Raw genomic sequence first — 20,301 nt, 5'->3', positions numbered from 1 at the left:
GGGGAGATGATCCAGGTTTGTAGATACTGAGAGGGACAGATTGAGGGGGAGATGATCCAGCTTTGTAGATATTGAGAGGGACAGATTGAGGGGAGATGATCCAGGTTTGTAAATACTGAGCGAGACAGGTTGAGGGGAGATGATCCTGGTTTGTAGATACTGAGAAGGTCGGATTGAGGGGAGATGATCCAGGTTTGTCGATACTGAGAGGGACAGATTGAGGGGAGATGATCCAGGTTTGTAAATACTGAGAGGGTCAGATTGAGGGGAGATGATCCAGGTTTGTAGATACTGAGAGGGACAGATTGAGGGGAGATGATCCAGGTTTGCAGATACTGAGAGGGACAGATTGAGAGGAGATGATCCAGGTTTGTAGATACTGAGAGGGTCAGATTGAGGGGAGATGATCCAGGTTTGTAGATACTGAGAGGGACAGATTGAGGGGAGATGATCCAGGTTTGTAAATACTGAGAGGGACAGATTGAGGGGAGATGATCCAGGTTTGTAGATACTGAGAGTGACAGATTGAGGGGAGATGATCCAGATTTGTAGATACTGAGAGGGACAGATTGAGGTGAGATGATCCAGGTTTGTAAATACTGAGAGTGACAGATTGAGGGGAGATGAGCCAGGTTTGTAGATACTGAGAGTGACAGATTGAGGGGAGATGATCCAGATTTGTAGATACTGAGCGGGACAGATTGAGGGGAGATGATCCAGGTTTGTAGATACTGAGAGGGTCAGATTGAGGGGAGGTGATCCAGGTTTGTAGATACTGAGAGGGACAGATTGAGGTGAGATGATCCAGGTTTGTAAATACTGAGAGGGAGAGATTGAGGGGGAGATGATCCAGGTTTGCAGATACTGAGAGGGACAGGTTGAGGGGAGATGAGCCAGGTTTGTAGATACTGAGAGGGACAGATTTAGGGGGAGATGATCCAGGTTTGTAGACACTGAGAGGGACAGATTGAGGGGGAGATGATCCAGCTTTGTAGATACTGAGAGGGACAGATTGAGGGGGAGATGATCCAGGTTTGTAAATACTGAGAGGGACAGATTGAGGGGAGATGATCCAGGTTTGTAAATACTGAGAGGGACAGATTGAGGGGAGATGATCCAGGTTTGTAGATACTGAGAGGGACAGATTGAGGGGAGATGATCCAGGTTTGTAGATACTGAGAGGGACAGATTGAGGGGGAGATGATCCAGGTTTGTAGATACTGAGAGGGACAGATTGAGGGGAGATGATCCAGGTTTGTAGATACTGAGAGAGACAGATTGAGGGGAGATGATCCAGGTTTGTAAATACTGAGAGGGACAGATTAAGGGGAGATGATCCAGGTTTGTAGATTCTGAGAGGGACAGATTGAGGGGAGATGATCCAGGTTTGTAGATACTGAGAGGGACAGATTCAGGGGGAGATGATCCAGGTTTGTAGATATTGAGAGGGACAGATTGAGGGGAGATGATCCAGGTTTGTAAATACTGAGCGAGACAGGTTGAGGGGAGATGATCCTGGTTTGTAGATACTGAGAGAGTCAGATTGAGGGGAGATGATCCAGGTTTGTAGATACTGAGAGGGACAGATTGAGGGGAGATGATCCAGGTTTGTAAATACTGAGAGGGTCAGATTGAGGGGAGATGATCCAGGTTTGTAGATACTGAGAGGGACAGATTGAGGGGAGATGATCCAGGTTTGCAGATACTGAGAGGGACAGATTGAGAGGAGATGATCCAGGTTTGTAGATACTGAGAGGGTCAGATTGAGGGGAGAAGATCCAGGTTTGTAGATACTGAGAGGGACAGATTGAGGTGAGATGATCCAGGTTTGTAAATACTGAGAGGGACAGATTGAGGGGGAGATGATCCAGATTTGTAGATACTGAGAGGGACAGATTGAGGGGAGATGATCCAGGTTTGTAGATACTGAGAGGGTCAGATTGAGGGGAGGTGATCCAGGTTTGTAGATACTGAGAGGGACAGATTGAGGTGAGATGATCCAGGTTTGTAAATTCTGAGAGGGAGAGATTGAGGGGGAGATGATCCAGGTTTGTAGATACTGAGAGGGACAGGTTGAGGGGAGATGATCCAGGTTTGTAAATACTGAGAGGGACAGATTGAGGGGGAGATGATCCAGGTTTGTAGATACTGAGAGGGACAGATTGAGGGGGAGATGATCCAGGTTTGTAGATACTGAGAGGGACAGGTTGAGGGGAGATGATCCAGGTTTGTAAATACTGAGAGGGACAGATTGAGGGGGAGATGATCCAGGTTTGTAGATACTGAGAGGGACAGATTGAGGGGAGATGATCCAGGTTTGTAGATACTGAGAGGGACAGATTGAGGTGAGATGATCCAGGTTTGTAAATACTGAGAGGGACAGATTGAGGGGGAGATGATCCAGGTTTGTAAATACTGAGAGGGACAGATTGAGGGGAGATGATCCAGATTTGTAGATACTGAGAGGGACAGATTGAGGGGAGATGATCCAGGTTTGTAGATACTGAGAGGGTCAGATTGAGGGGAGGTGATCCAGGTTTGTAGATACTGAGAGGGACAGACTGAGGTGAGATGATCCAGGTTTGTAAATACTGAGAGGGAGAGATTGAGGGGGAGATGATCCAGGTTTGTAGATACTGAGAGGGACAGATTGAGGGGGAGATGATCCAGCTTTGTAGATATTGAGAGGGACAGATTGAGGGGAGATGATCCAGGTTTGTAAATACTGAGCGAGACAGGTTGAGGGGAGATGATCCTGGTTTGTAGATACTGAGAAGGTCGGATTGAGGGGAGATGATCCAGGTTTGTCGATACTGAGAGGGACAGATTGAGGGGAGATGATCCAGGTTTGTAAATACTGAGAGGGTCAGATTGAGGGGAGATGATCCAGGTTTGTAGATACTGAGAGGGACAGATTGAGGGGAGATGATCCAGGTTTGCAGATACTGAGAGGGACAGATTGAGAGGAGATGATCCAGGTTTGTAGATACTGAGAGGGTCAGATTGAGGGGAGATGATCCAGGTTTGTAGATACTGAGAGGGACAGATTGAGGGGAGATGATCCAGGTTTGTAAATACTGAGAGGGACAGATTGAGGGGAGATGATCCAGGTTTGTAGATACTGAGAGTGACAGATTGAGGGGAGATGATCCAGATTTGTAGATACTGAGAGGGACAGATTGAGGTGAGATGATCCAGGTTTGTAAATACTGAGAGTGACAGATTGAGGGGAGATGAGCCAGGTTTGTAGATACTGAGAGTGACAGATTGAGGGGAGATGATCCAGATTTGTAGATACTGAGCGGGACAGATTGAGGGGAGATGATCCAGGTTTGTAGATACTGAGAGGGTCAGATTGAGGGGAGGTGATCCAGGTTTGTAGATACTGAGAGGGACAGATTGAGGTGAGATGATCCAGGTTTGTAAATACTGAGAGGGAGAGATTGAGGGGGAGATGATCCAGGTTTGCAGATACTGAGAGGGACAGGTTGAGGGGAGATGAGCCAGGTTTGTAGATACTGAGAGGGACAGATTTAGGGGGAGATGATCCAGGTTTGTAGACACTGAGAGGGACAGATTGAGGGGGAGATGATCCAGCTTTGTAGATACTGAGAGGGACAGATTGAGGGGGAGATGATCCAGGTTTGTAAATACTGAGAGGGACAGATTGAGGGGAGATGATCCAGGTTTGTAAATACTGAGAGGGACAGATTGAGGGGAGATGATCCAGGTTTGTAGATACTGAGAGGGACAGATTGAGGGGAGATGATCCAGGTTTGTAGATACTGAGAGGGACAGATTGAGGGGGAGATGATCCAGGTTTGTAGATACTGAGAGGGACAGATTGAGGGGAGATGATCCAGGTTTGTAGATACTGAGAGAGACAGATTGAGGGGAGATGATCCAGGTTTGTAAATACTGAGAGGGACAGATTAAGGGGAGATGATCCAGGTTTGTAGATTCTGAGAGGGACAGATTGAGGGGAGATGATCCAGGTTTGTAGATACTGAGAGGAACAGATTGAGGGGAGATGATCCAGGTTTGTAGATACTGAGAGGGACAGATTCAGGGGGAGATGATCCAGGTTTGTAGATATTGAGAGGGACAGATTGAGGGGAGATGATCCAGGTTTGTAAATACTGAGCGAGACAGGTTGAGGGGAGATGATCCTGGTTTGTAGATACTGAGAGAGTCAGATTGAGGGGAGATGATCCAGGTTTGTAGATACTGAGAGGGACAGATTGAGGGGAGATGATCCAGGTTTGTAAATACTGAGAGGGTCAGATTGAGGGGAGATGATCCAGGTTTGTAGATACTGAGAGGGACAGATTGAGGGGAGATGATCCAGGTTTGCAGATACTGAGAGGGACAGATTGAGAGGAGATGATCCAGGTTTGTAGATACTGAGAGGGTCAGATTGAGGGGAGAAGATCCAGGTTTGTAGATACTGAGAGGGACAGATTGAGGTGAGATGATCCAGGTTTGTAAATACTGAGAGGGACAGATTGAGGGGGAGATGATCCAGATTTGTAGATACTGAGAGGGACAGATTGAGGGGAGATGATCCAGGTTTGTAGATACTGAGAGGGTCAGATTGAGGGGAGGTGATCCAGGTTTGTAGATACTGAGAGGGACAGATTGAGGTGAGATGATCCAGGTTTGTAAATTCTGAGAGGGAGAGATTGAGGGGGAGATGATCCAGGTTTGTAGATACTGAGAGGGACAGGTTGAGGGGAGATGATCCAGGTTTGTAAATACTGAGAGGGACAGATTGAGGGGGAGATGATCCAGGTTTGTAGATACTGAGAGGGACAGATTGAGGGGGAGATGATCCAGGTTTGTAGATACTGAGAGGGACAGGTTGAGGGGAGATGATCCAGGTTTGTAAATACTGAGAGGGACAGATTGAGGGGGAGATGATCCAGGTTTGTAGATACTGAGAGGGACAGATTGAGGGGAGATGATCCAGGTTTGTAGATACTGAGAGGGACAGATTGAGGGGGAGATGATCCAGGTTTGTAGATACTGAGAGGGACAGATTGAGGGGAGATGATCCAGGTTTGTAGATACTGAGAGGGACAGATTGAGGGGAGATGATCCAGGTTTGTAAATACTGAGAGGGACAGTTTGAGGGGGAGGTGATCCAGGTTTGTAGATACTGAGAGCGACAGATTGAGGGGGAGATGATCCAGGTTTGTAAATACTGAGAGGGACAGATTGAGGGGAGATGATCCAGGTTTGTAGATACTGAGAGGGACAGATTGAGGGGAGATGATCCAGGTTTGTAGATACTGCACTCTCAATGTGACTTAGATCTTGATTCATTGCACAAGCCCCCGGTCGTTGGTTGGCATGTTTTGATTGCTATTCCTGTCCTCAGAGTTTTCTGACCACGTATCTCCCTACTGTTCCTCCGCTGTTGTCCCAACAATCTCTCATTTTTTTCCAGTAGATCAGGATCATTCTCTTCAGAGCAACACGTCGGAAAACAAGTCGATTCCTTGCAGTCTCTGTGAGCTGGACTTGTTAAAGCCAATCTGTCATGGTATGTTAATTCAGTTTAACTCGGTACCTTTGTTTTAATTTTGGACTGTAACTGTTGACAACCACTTACGTCGGTTTAGCTGTCCTTCCTGTCGTGATCATAGAATTCTACAGTGCAGAACGAGGACTTTCGGCCCGTCGTGCCTCTACCCGCTCTTTGAAAGAACCGTCTAATTAATCACAATCTTCTGCTCTTTCCCCATAGCCTTGCAAATTGTGGCCACTAGGGGAAGATCCTGGGGACGAATTAGTTAGACTAGGGGATGAGTCGACGAGTCTCCCATTCCCACACGCTGAGAGTGAGGCAGAGGGAGTGCGGGACCAGGGATTGGGAGTGGAGACAGAACGAGAGAGAGAAAGCATCACAGGGCGAGACAGTCAGACAGACAGACAGAGAGAGAGGGAGAGAGTGAGACGGAGACGAGAGAGAGAGAGAGAGAGAGAGAGAGACAGAGACAGAGAGAGAGAGACAGAGACAGAGAGAGAGAGAGAGAGACAGAAAGAAAGACTGAGACGGAGAGAGAGAGAGAGAGACAGAGACAGAGAGAGAGAGAAACAGACAGACAGAAAGAGAGAGGGAGACAGAGAGAGAGACAGAAAATGAGAGAGACACGGAAAGTGAGAGACTGAGAGAGACAGAGAGAGACAGAGCGAGACAGACAGAGAGAGAGATGGAAAGCGAGAGAGAGAGACAGAGAGAGAGAGAGACAGAGAGACAGACAGACAGAGAGAGAGAGACAGAGAGATAGAGAGACAGAGACAGAGAGAGAGAGAGACAGAGAGACAGAGAGACAGACAGAGAGAGAGAGACACAGAGAGAGAGAGAGACAGAGAGAAAGAGAGAGAGAGACAGAGAGAGAGAGACAGGATTCTCTACCCCAGAGGGCTGTGGAGGGTCAGTCGTTGAGTATATTCCAGACAGAGATCGTTAGATTTTTGAATATTAAGGGAATCAAAGGATATGGGGATAGTGCAGGAAAGTGGAGATGAGGTAGAAGATCAGCCATGATCTCATTGAATGGTGGCGCACATTGCTGCCTGGGAGGCCAGGGATGGCCTCATCCTGGCCAAATTTACTTAACTTGCTCCAGTGTACCCATATGGCTGCCACTGGCTGTACTAAGTACCCCGCCCCCCCGCAACCCCACCAACAACACCATAAAGCAAGACAGAAAGCAGAGAGTGGGAGTAAAGGGTAGCTATTCACAGTGGCAGAAGTTGGGTAGTGGTCTTCCACAAGGATCAGTGCTGGGACCACTGCTGTTCACAATTTACATTAATGATTTAGACTTAGGACTTGCGGATAGCTAACATAATACCGATATTTAAGAAGGGGGATTGAACATATCCAGGGAATTATAGACCAGTCAGCTTAACATCGGTGGTAGGAAAAATAATGGAATCCCTACTAAAGGAGAAAATAGAAGAACATCTAGAAACCAAAAATACAATCATGAATAGTCAGCATGGATTTCAAACCTTGTTGAGTTTTTTGAAGAGGTAACAGAGAGAGTAGACAAGGGTAATGTAGTAGATGTAATTTATCTGGATTTTCAAAAGACCTTCGATAAGGTACCTCATAATAGACTGATGAACAAGGTCAGAGAATGCGGAGGCAGGGGACAAGTAGCAGAATGGATAGCTGGCTGGCTTCAGCACAGAAAGCAGAGAGTAGGAGTAAAGGGTAGCTATTCACAGCGGCAGAAGGTGGGTAGTGGTGTTCCACAAGGATCAGTGCTGGGGCCACTGCTGTTCACAATTTACATTAATGATTTAGGGCTAGATTTTCAGTATAGACAGTTTTGGGGCGCTAAGCTTAGCGCCCGCCCGAAGTTATCGCCCGCCCCAAAGTAGCGCCCCGTTGCCGGAAATTCAGTGGCTTCGCCCTAAGAGGTTGGTGGAGTGCTAAAAGAGGCGTTCCACTAGTATCTTTAGGCGCTAAGCCGGCGGTGGAGAGCGCAACACCCGAGCTCGGGCGCAGCGCACGGCAGACACTCTGGTGCCAGTGAGCTCTTAAAGGGGAAGGGTGCATGTATTTTTTTCAAATGCAAAGTCTGGGAGGAGGAGGAGGAGGAGGAGGAGGAGGAGGAGGAGGAGGAGGAGGAGGAGGAGGAGGAGGAGGAGGAGGAGGAGGAGGAGGAGGAGGAGGAGGAGGAGGAGGAGGAGGAGGAGGAGGAGGAGGAGGAGGAGGAGGAGGAGGAGGAGGAATAATTGGTGTATTGGTACCCAGAAACATAAATAGCCCGTTCAGAACAACACACAGCGTACTTCCACACAACACATGCAGAGTGCCTTTTGTACGAGTGCCCTTTAATTTGCGCTCCCCAGGGTGTGTTGCGTTCCATTTTACAAACGCTCTGGACGCCAGGCGCACAATGGGGCGGTCCGACTGAAGTTTGGATTCGGGGCGGCCAAAGGGCGTTGCACGAGGATGTGACGTCATTTTCTGCGCGCGCATCCGGGCGGCCGCTAAACTTTGCGCCGGCGCTAACGGGCAACTTAATTTGGGGCGGGGCGCAAACTGCGCTGCGCCCAGGCGCTACACGCATAGCGCCCGAAAATCACTTCTCTTAAGGCGCTAACTGCTGGCGCAAGCAACTGAAAATCTAGCCCTTAGACTTTGGAATCAAAAACACAATTTCTAAATTTGCGGATGACACCAAATTGGGGGGATAGTCAATACAGAGGAGGACTGCAACAAGTTACAGGAGGACATTAATAAACTTGCAGAATGGGCATATAATTGGCAAATGAAGTTCAACACAGATAAATGTGAGGTATTACATTTTGGTAGGAAGAATGGGGAGGTCACTTATCACTGGGAGGGTGCGAGTCTGGGTGGGGTAGAGGAACAAAGGGATCTCGGAGTACAAATACACAAATCACTAAAAGTAGTGACACAGGTTAGCAAGGCCATAACAAAAGCAAACCAAACACTAGGGTTTATTTCTCGAGGGATAGAATTGAAAAGTAGGGAAGTTAAGCTAAACCTGTATCGAACCTTGGTTAGACCACACTTGGAGTACTGTGTACAGTCCTGGTCCCCATATTATAAAAAGGATATAGATGCACTGGAGAGGGCGCAGAGAAGATTTACAAGGATGATACCAGAAATGCGAGGGTATACATATCAGGAAAGGATGAACAGGCTGGGTCTCTTTTCTCTTGAAAAAAGAATGCTGAGGGATGACCTAATAGAGGTCTTTAAAATTGTGAAAGGTTTCGATAGATGTAACTGGTAGAATAGATAAAGGAGAACCAGTGGATGTGGTGTATTTGGACTTTCAGAAGGCTTTCGATAAGGTCCCACATAAGAGATTAGCGTGTAAAGTTAAAGCACATGGGACTGGGGGTAAGGTACTGACTTGGATAGAGAACTGGTTTGCAGACAGGAAGCAAAGTGTTGGAATAAGCGGGTCTTTTTCTGAGTGGCAGGCAGTGACTAGTGGGGTACCGCAGGGATCGGTTCTAGGACCCCAGCTATTCACAATATATATTAATGATCTAGACGAGGGAACTAGATGTAATATCTCCAAGTTTGCAGATGACACAAAGCTGGGTGGACGTGTGTGCTGTGAGGAGGATGCAGAGAAACTCCAGTATGATTTGTACAGGTTGGGTGGTTGGGCCGATGCAGTATAATGTGGATAAATGCAAGGTTATCCACTTTGGTGGCAAAAACAGGAAGGCAGACTATTGTCTGAACGGCAATAGATTGGGAGAAAGGGAAGTGCAACGAGACCTGGGTGTCCTTGTGCACCGGTCGCTGAAGGTAAGCATGCAGGTGCAGCAGGCGGTTAAGAAGGCAAATGGTGTGTTGGCCTTCATAGCGAGAGAATTCGAGTACAGGAGCAAGGATGTCTTGCTGCAGTTGTACAGGGCCTTGGTGAGACCACACCTTGAGTATTGTGTGCAGTTTTGGTCACCTTATCTGAGGAAGGATGTTCTTACCAAGGAAGGAGTGCAGCGAAGATGCACCAGACTGATACCTGGGATGGCAGGAATGACGTATGAGGAGAGATTGGGTCAATTGGGCTTATATTCGCTGGAGTTTAGAAGAGAGGGGATCTCATTGAAACTTATAAAATTCTAACAGGACTAGATGCGGGAAGCATGTTCCCGATGGTCGGGGAGTCCAGAACCAGGGGTCACAGTCTAAGGATAAGGGGTAAGCCATTTAGGACTGAGATGAGGAGGAATTTCTTCACCCAGAGAGTGGTGAACCTGGGGAATTCTCTACCACAGAAGGCAGTTGATGCCAATTCATTAAATATATTCAGGAAGGAGTTAGATATATTTCTTAAGGCTAAAGTGATCAAGGGATATGGGGAGAAAGCAGGGTTTCTAATACCTTTAATTGTGTCCTCAAGAGAACATAAGAACATAAGAAATAGGAGCACGAGTAGGCCAATCGGCCCCTCGAGCCTGCTCCGCCATTCAATAAGATCATGGCTGATCTGACCTTAGCCTCAAATCTACTTTCACTCTCCATTCCACCCGAACCCATGTGATCTCCCGGGAGAGGCGAAAAACCAGGTAAAAAAAAACAATGTGCCAATTTGGGAGAAAAAATCTGGGAAATTCCTCTCCGACCCATCTAGGCGATCGAAGCTCGTCCAGGAGATCACTCTGTCCCTGTATTTCCTACAGTACTTACCTTCTGTAAGAGGTGATCTCCACCCCAGCCAGGAACAGGCCCAATTTACTCTTGAAGGACTCCTAGCTGGCAGCCTGTTCCCGAGGTCTCCACTAATCCCTGTGAATAGAACCATCTCCTGAAATCTAACACAGAATTAGAACACAAGAAGTAGGAGCAGGACCAGGCTACACAGCCCCTGGGCCCGCTCCGCCACCCACAGGGCCATGACCGATCCGAACCTAGCCTCATGTCCGATTTCCTGCCCGCTCCCCGTTGTTGTGTCCGTGTATAATAAGACACAGACTGCAGGAGAAACGGTACAACAGGTGTTTACTCAACGTGGCTCACAGTGGAACTGATCTGTACAGATTACTACTCAGTGCTATATACAGGTGTGGTCACTGCCGGTACTACAGTATACATGAGCTGCAAAAGATAGTTCCCCCCTTAAAGGTACATACATTACAATTCCTCCCCTTTTAGATTAACAGTACCATAACACTCATTTAACAATTAAACATCAAACTAATTACAATTAACACTTTTAACATGCAACATTAGCTGAAAATAGTCTATTTATATATTCAGTCTTTGGGGAGGCGTCCTGATCCTTTCTGGATAGTGCCTTTCCCGAGTGTCTTGCTCTTGGTGCGGAGGCGATTCTGGCCCCCTGTCGTCGGTTGGTTCATCAGCTTCCGATGCTACTGTTTCTGAGGTAGATGCGACCTGTACGTCGGGTTCCTCACCAGGTACGTATGGGCGAGACATGGGGTTGACTTGTTCCTGTGACTCTAGGATCTGGTCAGCATGGCGTCTCACGATGCTCTCCCCAATGTCCACTGTGTACATTAGTGGGCCTTGCCGTGTGCATACCGTTCCTGGCTGCCATTTTTCTGTTCGGTAGTCGCGGGCCAAGGCTGGTTGCCCTACATTGAAGCTCCTTGTTGGCTTCTCATGGATGTGCTGGAATTGCTTACTCTCAACATCTCTTCATACGTTTGGTCTGAGCAAATCCAGGCGAGATCTTAACCTTCGGTTAAAGAATATCATGGCTGGGGCCTAGTTGGTGACTGCATGTGTCGCATTCCGGTAGGCGAACAGGAAATTGTCCAACTTGTGCTGCAGCAGAATGTTGTCATTGTACATAGCCTTTATTGCCTTCTTAAAGGTTTGTACGAACCTCTCAGCCAATCCATTTGTGGCTGGATGATATGGGGCGGATGTGTAATGCCTTACCCCATTCTTTTTCAAGAACCTCCGGAACTCTTCGGACACAAACTGTGGTCCGTTGTCAGAGCAAATCTGTTCTGGCAAGCCATTCCTGGCAAAAATGGTCCGTAGGACTGCAATAGTTTTCTCCGTGGTGGTGGAGGACATTTTGATGACCTCAGGCCATTTCGAGTGCGCATCCACGGCTATTAAAAACATTGAGTCCATGAATGGACCAGCAAAATCAATATGCACCCGTTGCCATGGAGATGAGGGCCACTCCCATGGGTGTAGAGGGGCCTGTGGTGGTGCATTTTGGACTTTCTGGCATCCTGAGCAGCTCTTGGTCAGGTCCTCGATTTGTTTATCGATTCCCGGCCACCACACATAAGCCCTGGCTAGGCTTTTCATTTTTACCCCTCCCAGATGACTCTCATGAAGCTCATTGAGCACTCTATCCCTTAACTTGGGTGGAATTACCACTCGGGATCCACACATCAAGGTCCCCCGGCACACTGACAGCTGTTCTCTCCTTGTCAAGAATGCTGGCAACAGTGAGTCGCCATGTGCTGGCCATCCCTTCACCGTCAAATCATATACCCGAGACAGTGTCGGGTCATTTCGGGTTTCCTTTTCGATACAAGCGTTAGTTACCGGTAGGTATTCAACTATAGTCGAATGGAATATTTTGACAGGATCCACTGCTGGTTCTTCCTCCGCAGTAGGCAGTGGCAGGCGTGATAGCCCATCAGCATTTCCATGCTGTTTCGTGCCCTTATATTCAATCTCATAGTGGTGCGCCCCCAGAAAAAGTGACCATCTTTGTAGTCGTTGCGCAGTCATCACCGGAACACCCTTCTTCGGATTAAAAATGGAGACAAGAGGCTGGTGATCAGTCAGCAAGGTGAATTTCTGCCCGTGCAGATAGTGATTGAACTTTTTCACTCCCCACACTAGGCTGAGGGCCTTCCTGTCAATCTGGGTGTAGTTACGCTCGGCTGAGGTTAGTGATCGTGACGCAAAGGCTATTGGCCTCTCTGAGCCGTCCGAGAATTTGTGCAACAGCACCGCTCCAATGCCGTAGGGTGACGCATCACATGCCAACCGAATTGGTAATGCCGGGTTGTAATGGGCCAATACCTCTTTCGATGTGATTAGTGTTTTGCTCTTCTGGAAAGCTCGTCTACATTCGTCACTCCACTTCCATGGCACCCCAGTTTGCAGTAGGGTGTTCAGTGGGTGAAGTATTGTAGACAAATTTGGCAAGAACTTATGGTAGTAGTTTACCAGCCCGAGGAACGACCTCAGTTGTGACAAATTTTCCGGTGCTGGAGCCTTGACTACTGCCTCAATCTTCTCTGGGGACTTGTGTAACCCCTCTTTATCGATAACGTGGCCACAATACGAGATCTGTTTTCTAAAAAACTCGCATTTGGGGCGGTTAGCTCGGAGCCCATATTCCTGCAATCTAGTGAGCACCTGCTCCAGGTTGGCAAGGTGATCACTGTCATTTTCGCCCGTGACCAGGATGTCGTCCAAATAACACTGGGTCCCTGGGATCCCTTGCAGGGCTTGTTCCATTGCCCTCTGCCAAATAGCCGGAGCTGATGCTGCCCGAATACCAGCCGGTTGTATTGGTAGAGACCTTTATGGGTGTTGATTGTGAGGTATTTTTTTGATGCTTCTTCTACCTCCATTTGCAGATACGCCTGGGCCAGATCAATCTTAGTGAAGCGTTTCCCTCCAGATAGCGAGGCGAAAATATCTTCAATCCGCGGAAGTGGATATTGTACGGTGTGAAGGACCGGGTTCACTGTTACCTTAAAGTCTCCACAGATGCGAACCTTCCTTGGTTCCCCAGGCGTGCTGCTCAACGACTTTTTCATCACAGGGACGGTGGGTGTAGCCCACTCGCTCCAGTCTACCTTGGACAGTACACCTGAACGTTCCAGACTCTCCAGCTCTGCTTCGACGGCTGGGCGGATCGCATAAGGTACCGGGTTGGGCTTGCGTTTTCTTCAGTTTTATCTTCGCTGTCATGCCTTTTAGTGTTCCGAGTCCTTGCTGGAACACTTCTTTCACGTCAGTTAGGATCTTTGACAGTCGCCCAGGTGTGACGTCGTCATCCTTTTTGTCAGCCACAGTCAGTGCCTGTATGGAATGCCAATCCAGTTGTATTTTCCAGATCCATTCACGTCCCAGTAATGGTGGTCCTCCATCTTGCAATACATACAGGTCTAGTTTTGATGTTCCCTTACCGTTATATATAACGGTCACCTTTATTTTTCCTTTGGGGTAGACTTTTTGCCCCGTGTACGTCTTCAAAATAATTTTTGTGTCTCTCAAGGGTATGTGTGAGAATAGCCGCTCGTAGTCCCATCGGTTTATGACTGTTAGGGCTGATCCTGTGCCCAATTCCATCTTTACCTGGACTCCTGCTATCTTGAGAGTGACCCAAATGTTTCGGTGATCCTCCGTTGTGATCACATTATGTAGTTTCAGACAACTCAGTTCCCTGCTTTCGGAGTCGTTATCACTCTTTTGTTCGTCTGAACTATTCTCCGTCATCTTATGTACCTTCTTGTACTTTCCTTTGGTAGGTTTCTTATTGCTGGTTTTCTTTCCCGACCTGCAGACTCGTGCTATGTGTCCTACTTTTCCACACTGTCTGCACACTTTGTCTTTGAACCAGCAATCATTCTGGTCGTGTGTTGTTCTGCCACAGCGATAGCACTTCTCTGTTCCATATGACATTTCGTTTGTGCCATATTCTTGCGGTCTCTGTTGTATCTCTGCAGCGCCCCGTGCTGCTGCTTCATATGATACCGCAATGCTGAAAGCCTTTTCCAGCGTAAGGTCCTTTTCAGATAAAAGCCGTTTCTGGGTTCCTTCACTTTGAAGCCCACACACAAACTTGTCCCTTAAGGTATCTGCCAGTCCCGCTCCAAACTGGCAGTGTTTCGATAGTTTGCGCAGTTCTGTTAAATAATCAGCATTGCTTTCATCCTTATGCCGGTTCCGTTTGTGAAACTTGAATCTTTCTGCTATCAGCAGCAGTGTGGGGTTTAAATGTTCCTGTAGTATCGTTACTATGTCTTCAAAACTCTTTTCCATTGGCTTCGTTGGGGTTACTAGATTTCGTAATAAACCATACGTCTTTGCACCCATTAAATTTAACAATACTGACGCTTTCTTGTCATCTAACACCTCATTTGCCTTGCAGTATACCTCTATTCATTCGACATATGTAGTCCAATCTTCGACTTCATTGTCAAATGCGGTGATACTGCCACTCTTCGGCATTTTGGGTGTGGTTTAAAATGGCGTCTCCCAATGACTTAAAATGGCGTCTCCCACGCTTTCCTTCCTCCCCCGCTGCTGCCAACGCCGCTCCCGGCGGTTCTCGTGGCAATGGTGGCGCCCTGTAGGTTTCGCATGCTTCTCCTGCACTGCTGCCAACGCCGCTCTCGGCGGTCCTCGTGGCAATGGCGGCGCCTCGCGGGTTTCTCTGCGTTTCTCTCTCCCTCTCTCCGACGCTGCTCGGCCCCTGAACACCGGCTGCGCCCTGTGCGCTCTGCCCTCTCTCTCTCTCCCTCTTTGACGCTGCTTGGCCCCTGAACACCGGCTGCGCCCTGTGCACTCTGCCCTCTCTCTCTCTCCCCCGTCGACGCTGCTCGGCCCTTTGCTGTGCCGCTCGGTCGGGCTCTAGCCCGCCGCTGTCTGGGAAGGGTCTGCGCACTACCTGTTGCAAGCCCGTTTCGCTGGACCGCCTCGACTGGAAAGCCAAGCCTGGCTCTCGACAGCCTCCCCCGCAATTCTCGAGTCTCTGCTGGATGACTGGGCGGTTGCCCGTGGTCGACGCCCGAGTCACTGGCCTTGACCTCCAATCCACTGATCTCCAGGAACGAATCCCCGGGAGGTGATGCAGAGTTGCAGGTAGGTTCGAACTTGCCTCGTCGCCAATGTTGTGTCCATGTATAATAAGACACAGACTGCAGGAGAACGGTACAACAGGTGTTTACTCAACGTGGCTCACACGGGAACTGACTGTACAGATTACTACTCAGTGCTATATACAGGTGTGGTCACTGCCGGTACTGCAGTATACATGAGCTGTAAAAGATCGTTCCCCTTAAAGGTATATACATTACACCCATAACCCCTAATTCCCCTTACTTCTAGGAAACTGTCTATTTCTGTTTTAAATTTATTTAATGATGTAGCTTCCACAGCTCTCTGGGGCAGCAAATTCCACAGACTTACCACCCTCTGAGTGAAGAAGTTTCTCCTCATCTCAGTTTTGAAAGAGCAGCCCCTTATTCTAAGATTATGCCCCCTAGTTCTAGTTTCACCCATCATTGGGAACATCCTCACCGCATCCACCCGATCAAGCACCTTCACAATCTTATATGTTTCAATATGATCGCCCCTCATTCTTCTGAACTCCAATGAGTAGAGTCCCAATCTACTCAACCTCCCCTCATATGTCAACCCCCTCATCTCCGGAATCAACCGAGTGAACCTTCTTTGTACTGACTCGAGAGCAAGTATGTCTTTTCTTAAGTATGGACACCAAAACTGTATGCAGTATTCCAGGTGTGGTCTCACCAATACCTTGTACAACTGCAGCAATACCTCCCTGTTTTTATATTCTATACCCCTAGCAATAAAAGCCAAGATTCCATTGGCCTTCTTGATCACCTGCTGCACCTGCATACTAACTTTTTGTGTTTCATGCACCAGGACCCCCAGATCCCTTTGTACTGCAGTACTTTCCAGTTTCTTGCCATTAAGATAATAACTTGCTCTATGATTTTTCCTGTCAAAGTGCATAACCTCACACTTTCCAGTATTATGTTCCATCTGCCAAATATCTGCCCACTTACTTAGCCTGTCTATGTCCCTTTGCAGGTTTTTTATGTCCTCCTCACTCACTACTTTCCCTCCCATCTTTGTATCATCTGCAAACTTTGATATGTTACACTCGGTCCCCTCCTCCAAATCGTTAATATAGATTGTAAAGAGTTGGGGACCCAGCACTGACCCCTGCGGAACACCACTAGTTACTGATTGCCTGTCTGAGAATGAACCATTTATCACAACTCTCTGCTTTCTATTAGATAGCCAATCCTCCACCCATGCCAGAATATTACCCCCAATCCCGTGATTTTTTATCTTGAGCAATAATCTTTTGTGTGGCACCTTGTCAAATGCCTTTTGGAAGTCTAAATACACTACGTCCACTGGTTCCCCTTTATCCACCCTGTATGTTACGTCCTCAAAGAACTCAAGCAAATTTGTCAAACATGTCATCCCCTTCGTAAAACCATGCTGACTTTGTCCTATTAAATTATGTTTATCCAAATGTCCCGTTACTGTCTCCTTAATAATCGACTCTAAAATTTTACCAACCACAGATGTTAGGCTAACTGGTCTATAGTTTCCAGCCTTCTGTCTATTACCCTTTTTAAATAAGGGTGTTACATTAGCAGTTTTCCAATCTGCCGGGACCTTTGCTGAGTCCAGGGAGTTTTGGAAAATTATTACCAATGCATCCACAATCCCTACCGCCACTTCCCTCAAGACTCTAGGATGTAAGCCATCAGGTCCAGGAGATTTATCCGCCTTAAGTCCCATTATTTTACTGAGTACCACTTCCTTAGTGATTTTAATCGTATTTAGCTCGTCCCCCCCTAGAGCCCCCTGTTTGCCGAGTGTTGGGATATTCTTAGTGTCCTCTACTGTAAAGACTGATACAAAATATTTGTTCAGCGTTTTTGCCATCTCCATGTTTCCCACCATTAATTTCCCAGTCTCATCCTCTAAGGGACCAACATTTACTTTAGCCACCCTTTTTCTTTTAATATAACTATAGAAACTCTTGCTATCTGTTTTTATATTTTTAGCTAATTTACTTTCATAATCTATTTTCCCTTTCTTAATCGATCTTTTAGTTATTTTTTGCTGTCTTTTAAAGACTTCCCAATCTTCTATCCTCCCACTAGATTTGGCTACCTTATATGCCCTTGTTTTTAGTCGGATACTATCCTTAATTACTTTACTTAGCCACGGATGGCTATCTTTTCTTTTACACCCTTTTTTCCTCAGTGGAATATTTTTTTTTGAAAGTTGTAAAAAAGCTCCTTGAATGTACACCACTGATCATGTATCGTCTTACCCTTTAATCTATTTTCCCAGTCCACTCTAATCAATTCCGCTCGCATATCTTCATAGTCTCCTTTATTCAAGCTCAGTACGTTTGTTTGAGATCCAACCTTCTCACCCTCTAATTGAATATGGAATTCAACCATGTTATGGTCACTCATTCCAAGGGGATCTTAACACTAACATTTGTTCATACACCCACTCCTGGGTGATGTGGGGGTGCCTTGATGGCCATATGGGTGCAGTCAATGACGTCCTGCACCCGTGGGAAGCTAGCCAGAGACGCAAAGCTGAGCGCCTACTCAGTAATGAATGCACCTCCAACAACACTCAAGAAGCTCGACACGTTCCAGGACAAAGCGGCCCGCTTGATCGGCACCCCATCCACCACCTTAAAACATTCACTCCCTCCACCACCGGCGTACCGTGACTGCAGTGTGTACCATCTACAAGATGCACTGCAGCAACTCGCCAAGGCTTCTTTGGCAGCACCTCCCAAACCCGCGACCTCTTCCACCTAGAAGGACAAGGGCAGCAGGCGCATGGGAACACCGCCACCTCCAAGTTCCCCTCCAAGTCACACACCATCCTGACTTGGAAATATATCGCCCGATCCTTCATCGTCACTGGGTCAAAATCCTGGAACTCCCTCCCTAACAGCACTGTGGGAGCACCTTCACCACACGGACTGCAGCGGTTCAAGAAGGCGGCTCACCACCACCTTCTCAAGGGCAATTAGGGGATGGGCAATAAATGCTGGCTTTGCCAGCGACGCCCACATCCCATAAACAAATAAAACAAAAAGATGAGGGTGAGTGTCAGAGCTGGTTAATCAGATGGGAAGTATAGTGAACAGTGAGGAGGAGAGTGATGGACTTCAGGAAGACATAGACAGGCTGGTGGAATGGGCGGACAACGTGGCAGATGAAATTTAATGCAGAAAAGTGTGAAGTGATTCATTCTGGTAGAAAGAATGAGGAGAGGACATATAAACTAAATGGTACAATCCTGAAGCGGGTGCAGGAACAGAGAAACCTGGGGGTATGTGTGCACAAATTGTTGAAGGTTGAGAAAATGGTTAAAAGGGCTTACGGGATCCTGGGCTTCATGAATAGAGTAATCGAGTACAAAAGTGTGGAAATTATGATCAACCTGTATAAAACACTGGTTCAGCCCCAATTCTGGGCACCGCACTTTAGGAAGGATGTGAAGGCCTTAGAGAGGGTGCAGAAAAGATTTAGGAGAATGATTCCAGGGATGAGGGACTTCAGTTACGTGGATGGACTGGAGAAGCTGGGGTTGTTCTCCTTGGAGCAGAGAAGGTGGAGAGGAGATTTGATCGAGGTGTTCAAAATCACGAGGGGTCTGGACAGAGTAGATAGAGGGAAGCTGTTCCCATTGGCAGAAGGGTTGAGAACCAGAGGGCACAGATTCAAGGTGATTGGCAGAAGAACCAAAGGCGACGTAAGAAAAACCATTTTACACAGCGAGTGGTTAGGATCTGGAATGCACTGCCTGAGAGGGTGGTGGAGGCAGATTCAATCGCGGCTTTCAAAGGGGAAATAAAAACAGAAGATGCTGGAAATACTCAGCAGGTCAGGCAGCATCTGTCGAAAGAGAAACAGAGTTAACGTTTCAGGTCGATGACCCTTCGTCAGAACTCCTTTTCGAAAGGGAGTTGGATAAGTCATTGGGGGAGAAATTGGGTGAGTAGCGCCACCTGTTAGCGCCTAAAGAGGCAGTCAGTGGCTGTAGCGCCACTGGCTGCGCCTCCCGCGATATTCAGCAGGGGCGCTAATGGTGGCGTTAGCCATTTGCGCTGCGCCGCCACCGATGACGTCATCGGTGTGCGCAGCGCCCCATTAGCGCCCCGTTCGCGATATTTGGTAGCGAACGCCGCAGTTGCGCCGTTCGCTACCCGCGCCCGGTTCACGGGGCCTTACTGTGCCGGCAGTGGCGCAAGTTAAGGTGGAGGTGCGGGGCGGCTGCCTTTTCCGGCGGCCGCCTGCCAGCACCTCCGTCCCTGGCCTCCTGACCCCACCCCCACACCCCCCCCGCGGCATTGCCAGCTGTTTCCCGAGAGCCCGGCACTTCTCCTTGGTGCCAGGCTCGTTTGCCGGCACTCGTGAGCGGGGATCGCGCTGTTGCAGGCCCCTCCCCCTTAACAATGGGAGGAAGGCCTGCAGTACCGCAGCGTGCCGTGCCGCAACGTGTGGCGCTGCGGCACGTTGCGCTGCGATATTCAGTTTCAGCACCCTAAGAGGGACGCGGAGCGCCTCGAGCCTCGCCCCGTCTCCCTCTAGGGGCAATGGAACTGAATATCTGACGATCGCTAAAGCCTCGAACGCTGCGCTAAATCCTGCGCTCAGGCGACTTTTGCGCCACTTTGGCGCCCCAACCCGATTTCTAGGCCATGGAGTCAGAGCCATTCGGCCCATTGAGTCCGTGCCGGCTCTCTGTAGAGCAATCCAGTCAGTCCCATTCCCCCGCTCTATCCCTGTAGCCCTGCAAGTTTATTTCCCTCGAGTGTCTATCCAGTCTCCCGTTGAAAACATCGAGTGTCTCCGCTTCCACCACTTCCGTCGGCAGCGAGTTCCAGGTCCTCACCACTCGCTGCGTAAAAAAGTTTTTCCTCACATCCCCCCCTGTATCTCTTGCCCAAAACCTTAAATCTGTGTCCCCTAGTCCTCGTACCATCAACCAGTGGGAACAGCCTTTCCCCGTCTAGCCTATCCAAACCCATC

General features: G+C 48.2%; 1 protein-coding gene across 2 annotated transcripts in view; it reads left to right on the top strand.

Moving 5' to 3' along the window:
* LOC147091434 (uncharacterized) overlaps window positions 1–20,301 on the top strand; it is a 151,069-nt gene that overhangs the window by 108,806 nt on the left and 21,962 nt on the right. Inside the window, exon 3 of one of the 2 annotated variants that reach the window (XM_085976788.1) lies at window positions 5,453–5,545. In XM_085976788.1, the coding sequence (XP_085832914.1) occupies window positions 5,453–5,545 (93 nt within the window). Of the gene's footprint in view, window positions 1–5,449; window positions 5,546–20,301 lie in introns of both variants that reach the window. The other variant, XM_085976787.1, reaches the window with a different exon arrangement.

This window comes from Somniosus microcephalus, unplaced genomic scaffold, assembly GCF_052327205.1.
Source record: "Somniosus microcephalus isolate GS21.2 unplaced genomic scaffold, FLI_Smic_1.0 unresolved_chr3, whole genome shotgun sequence".
NCBI classification, from domain to species: domain Eukaryota; kingdom Metazoa; phylum Chordata; class Chondrichthyes; order Squaliformes; family Somniosidae; genus Somniosus; species Somniosus microcephalus.
This window is presented reverse-complemented; position numbering and strand designations above follow the sequence as displayed.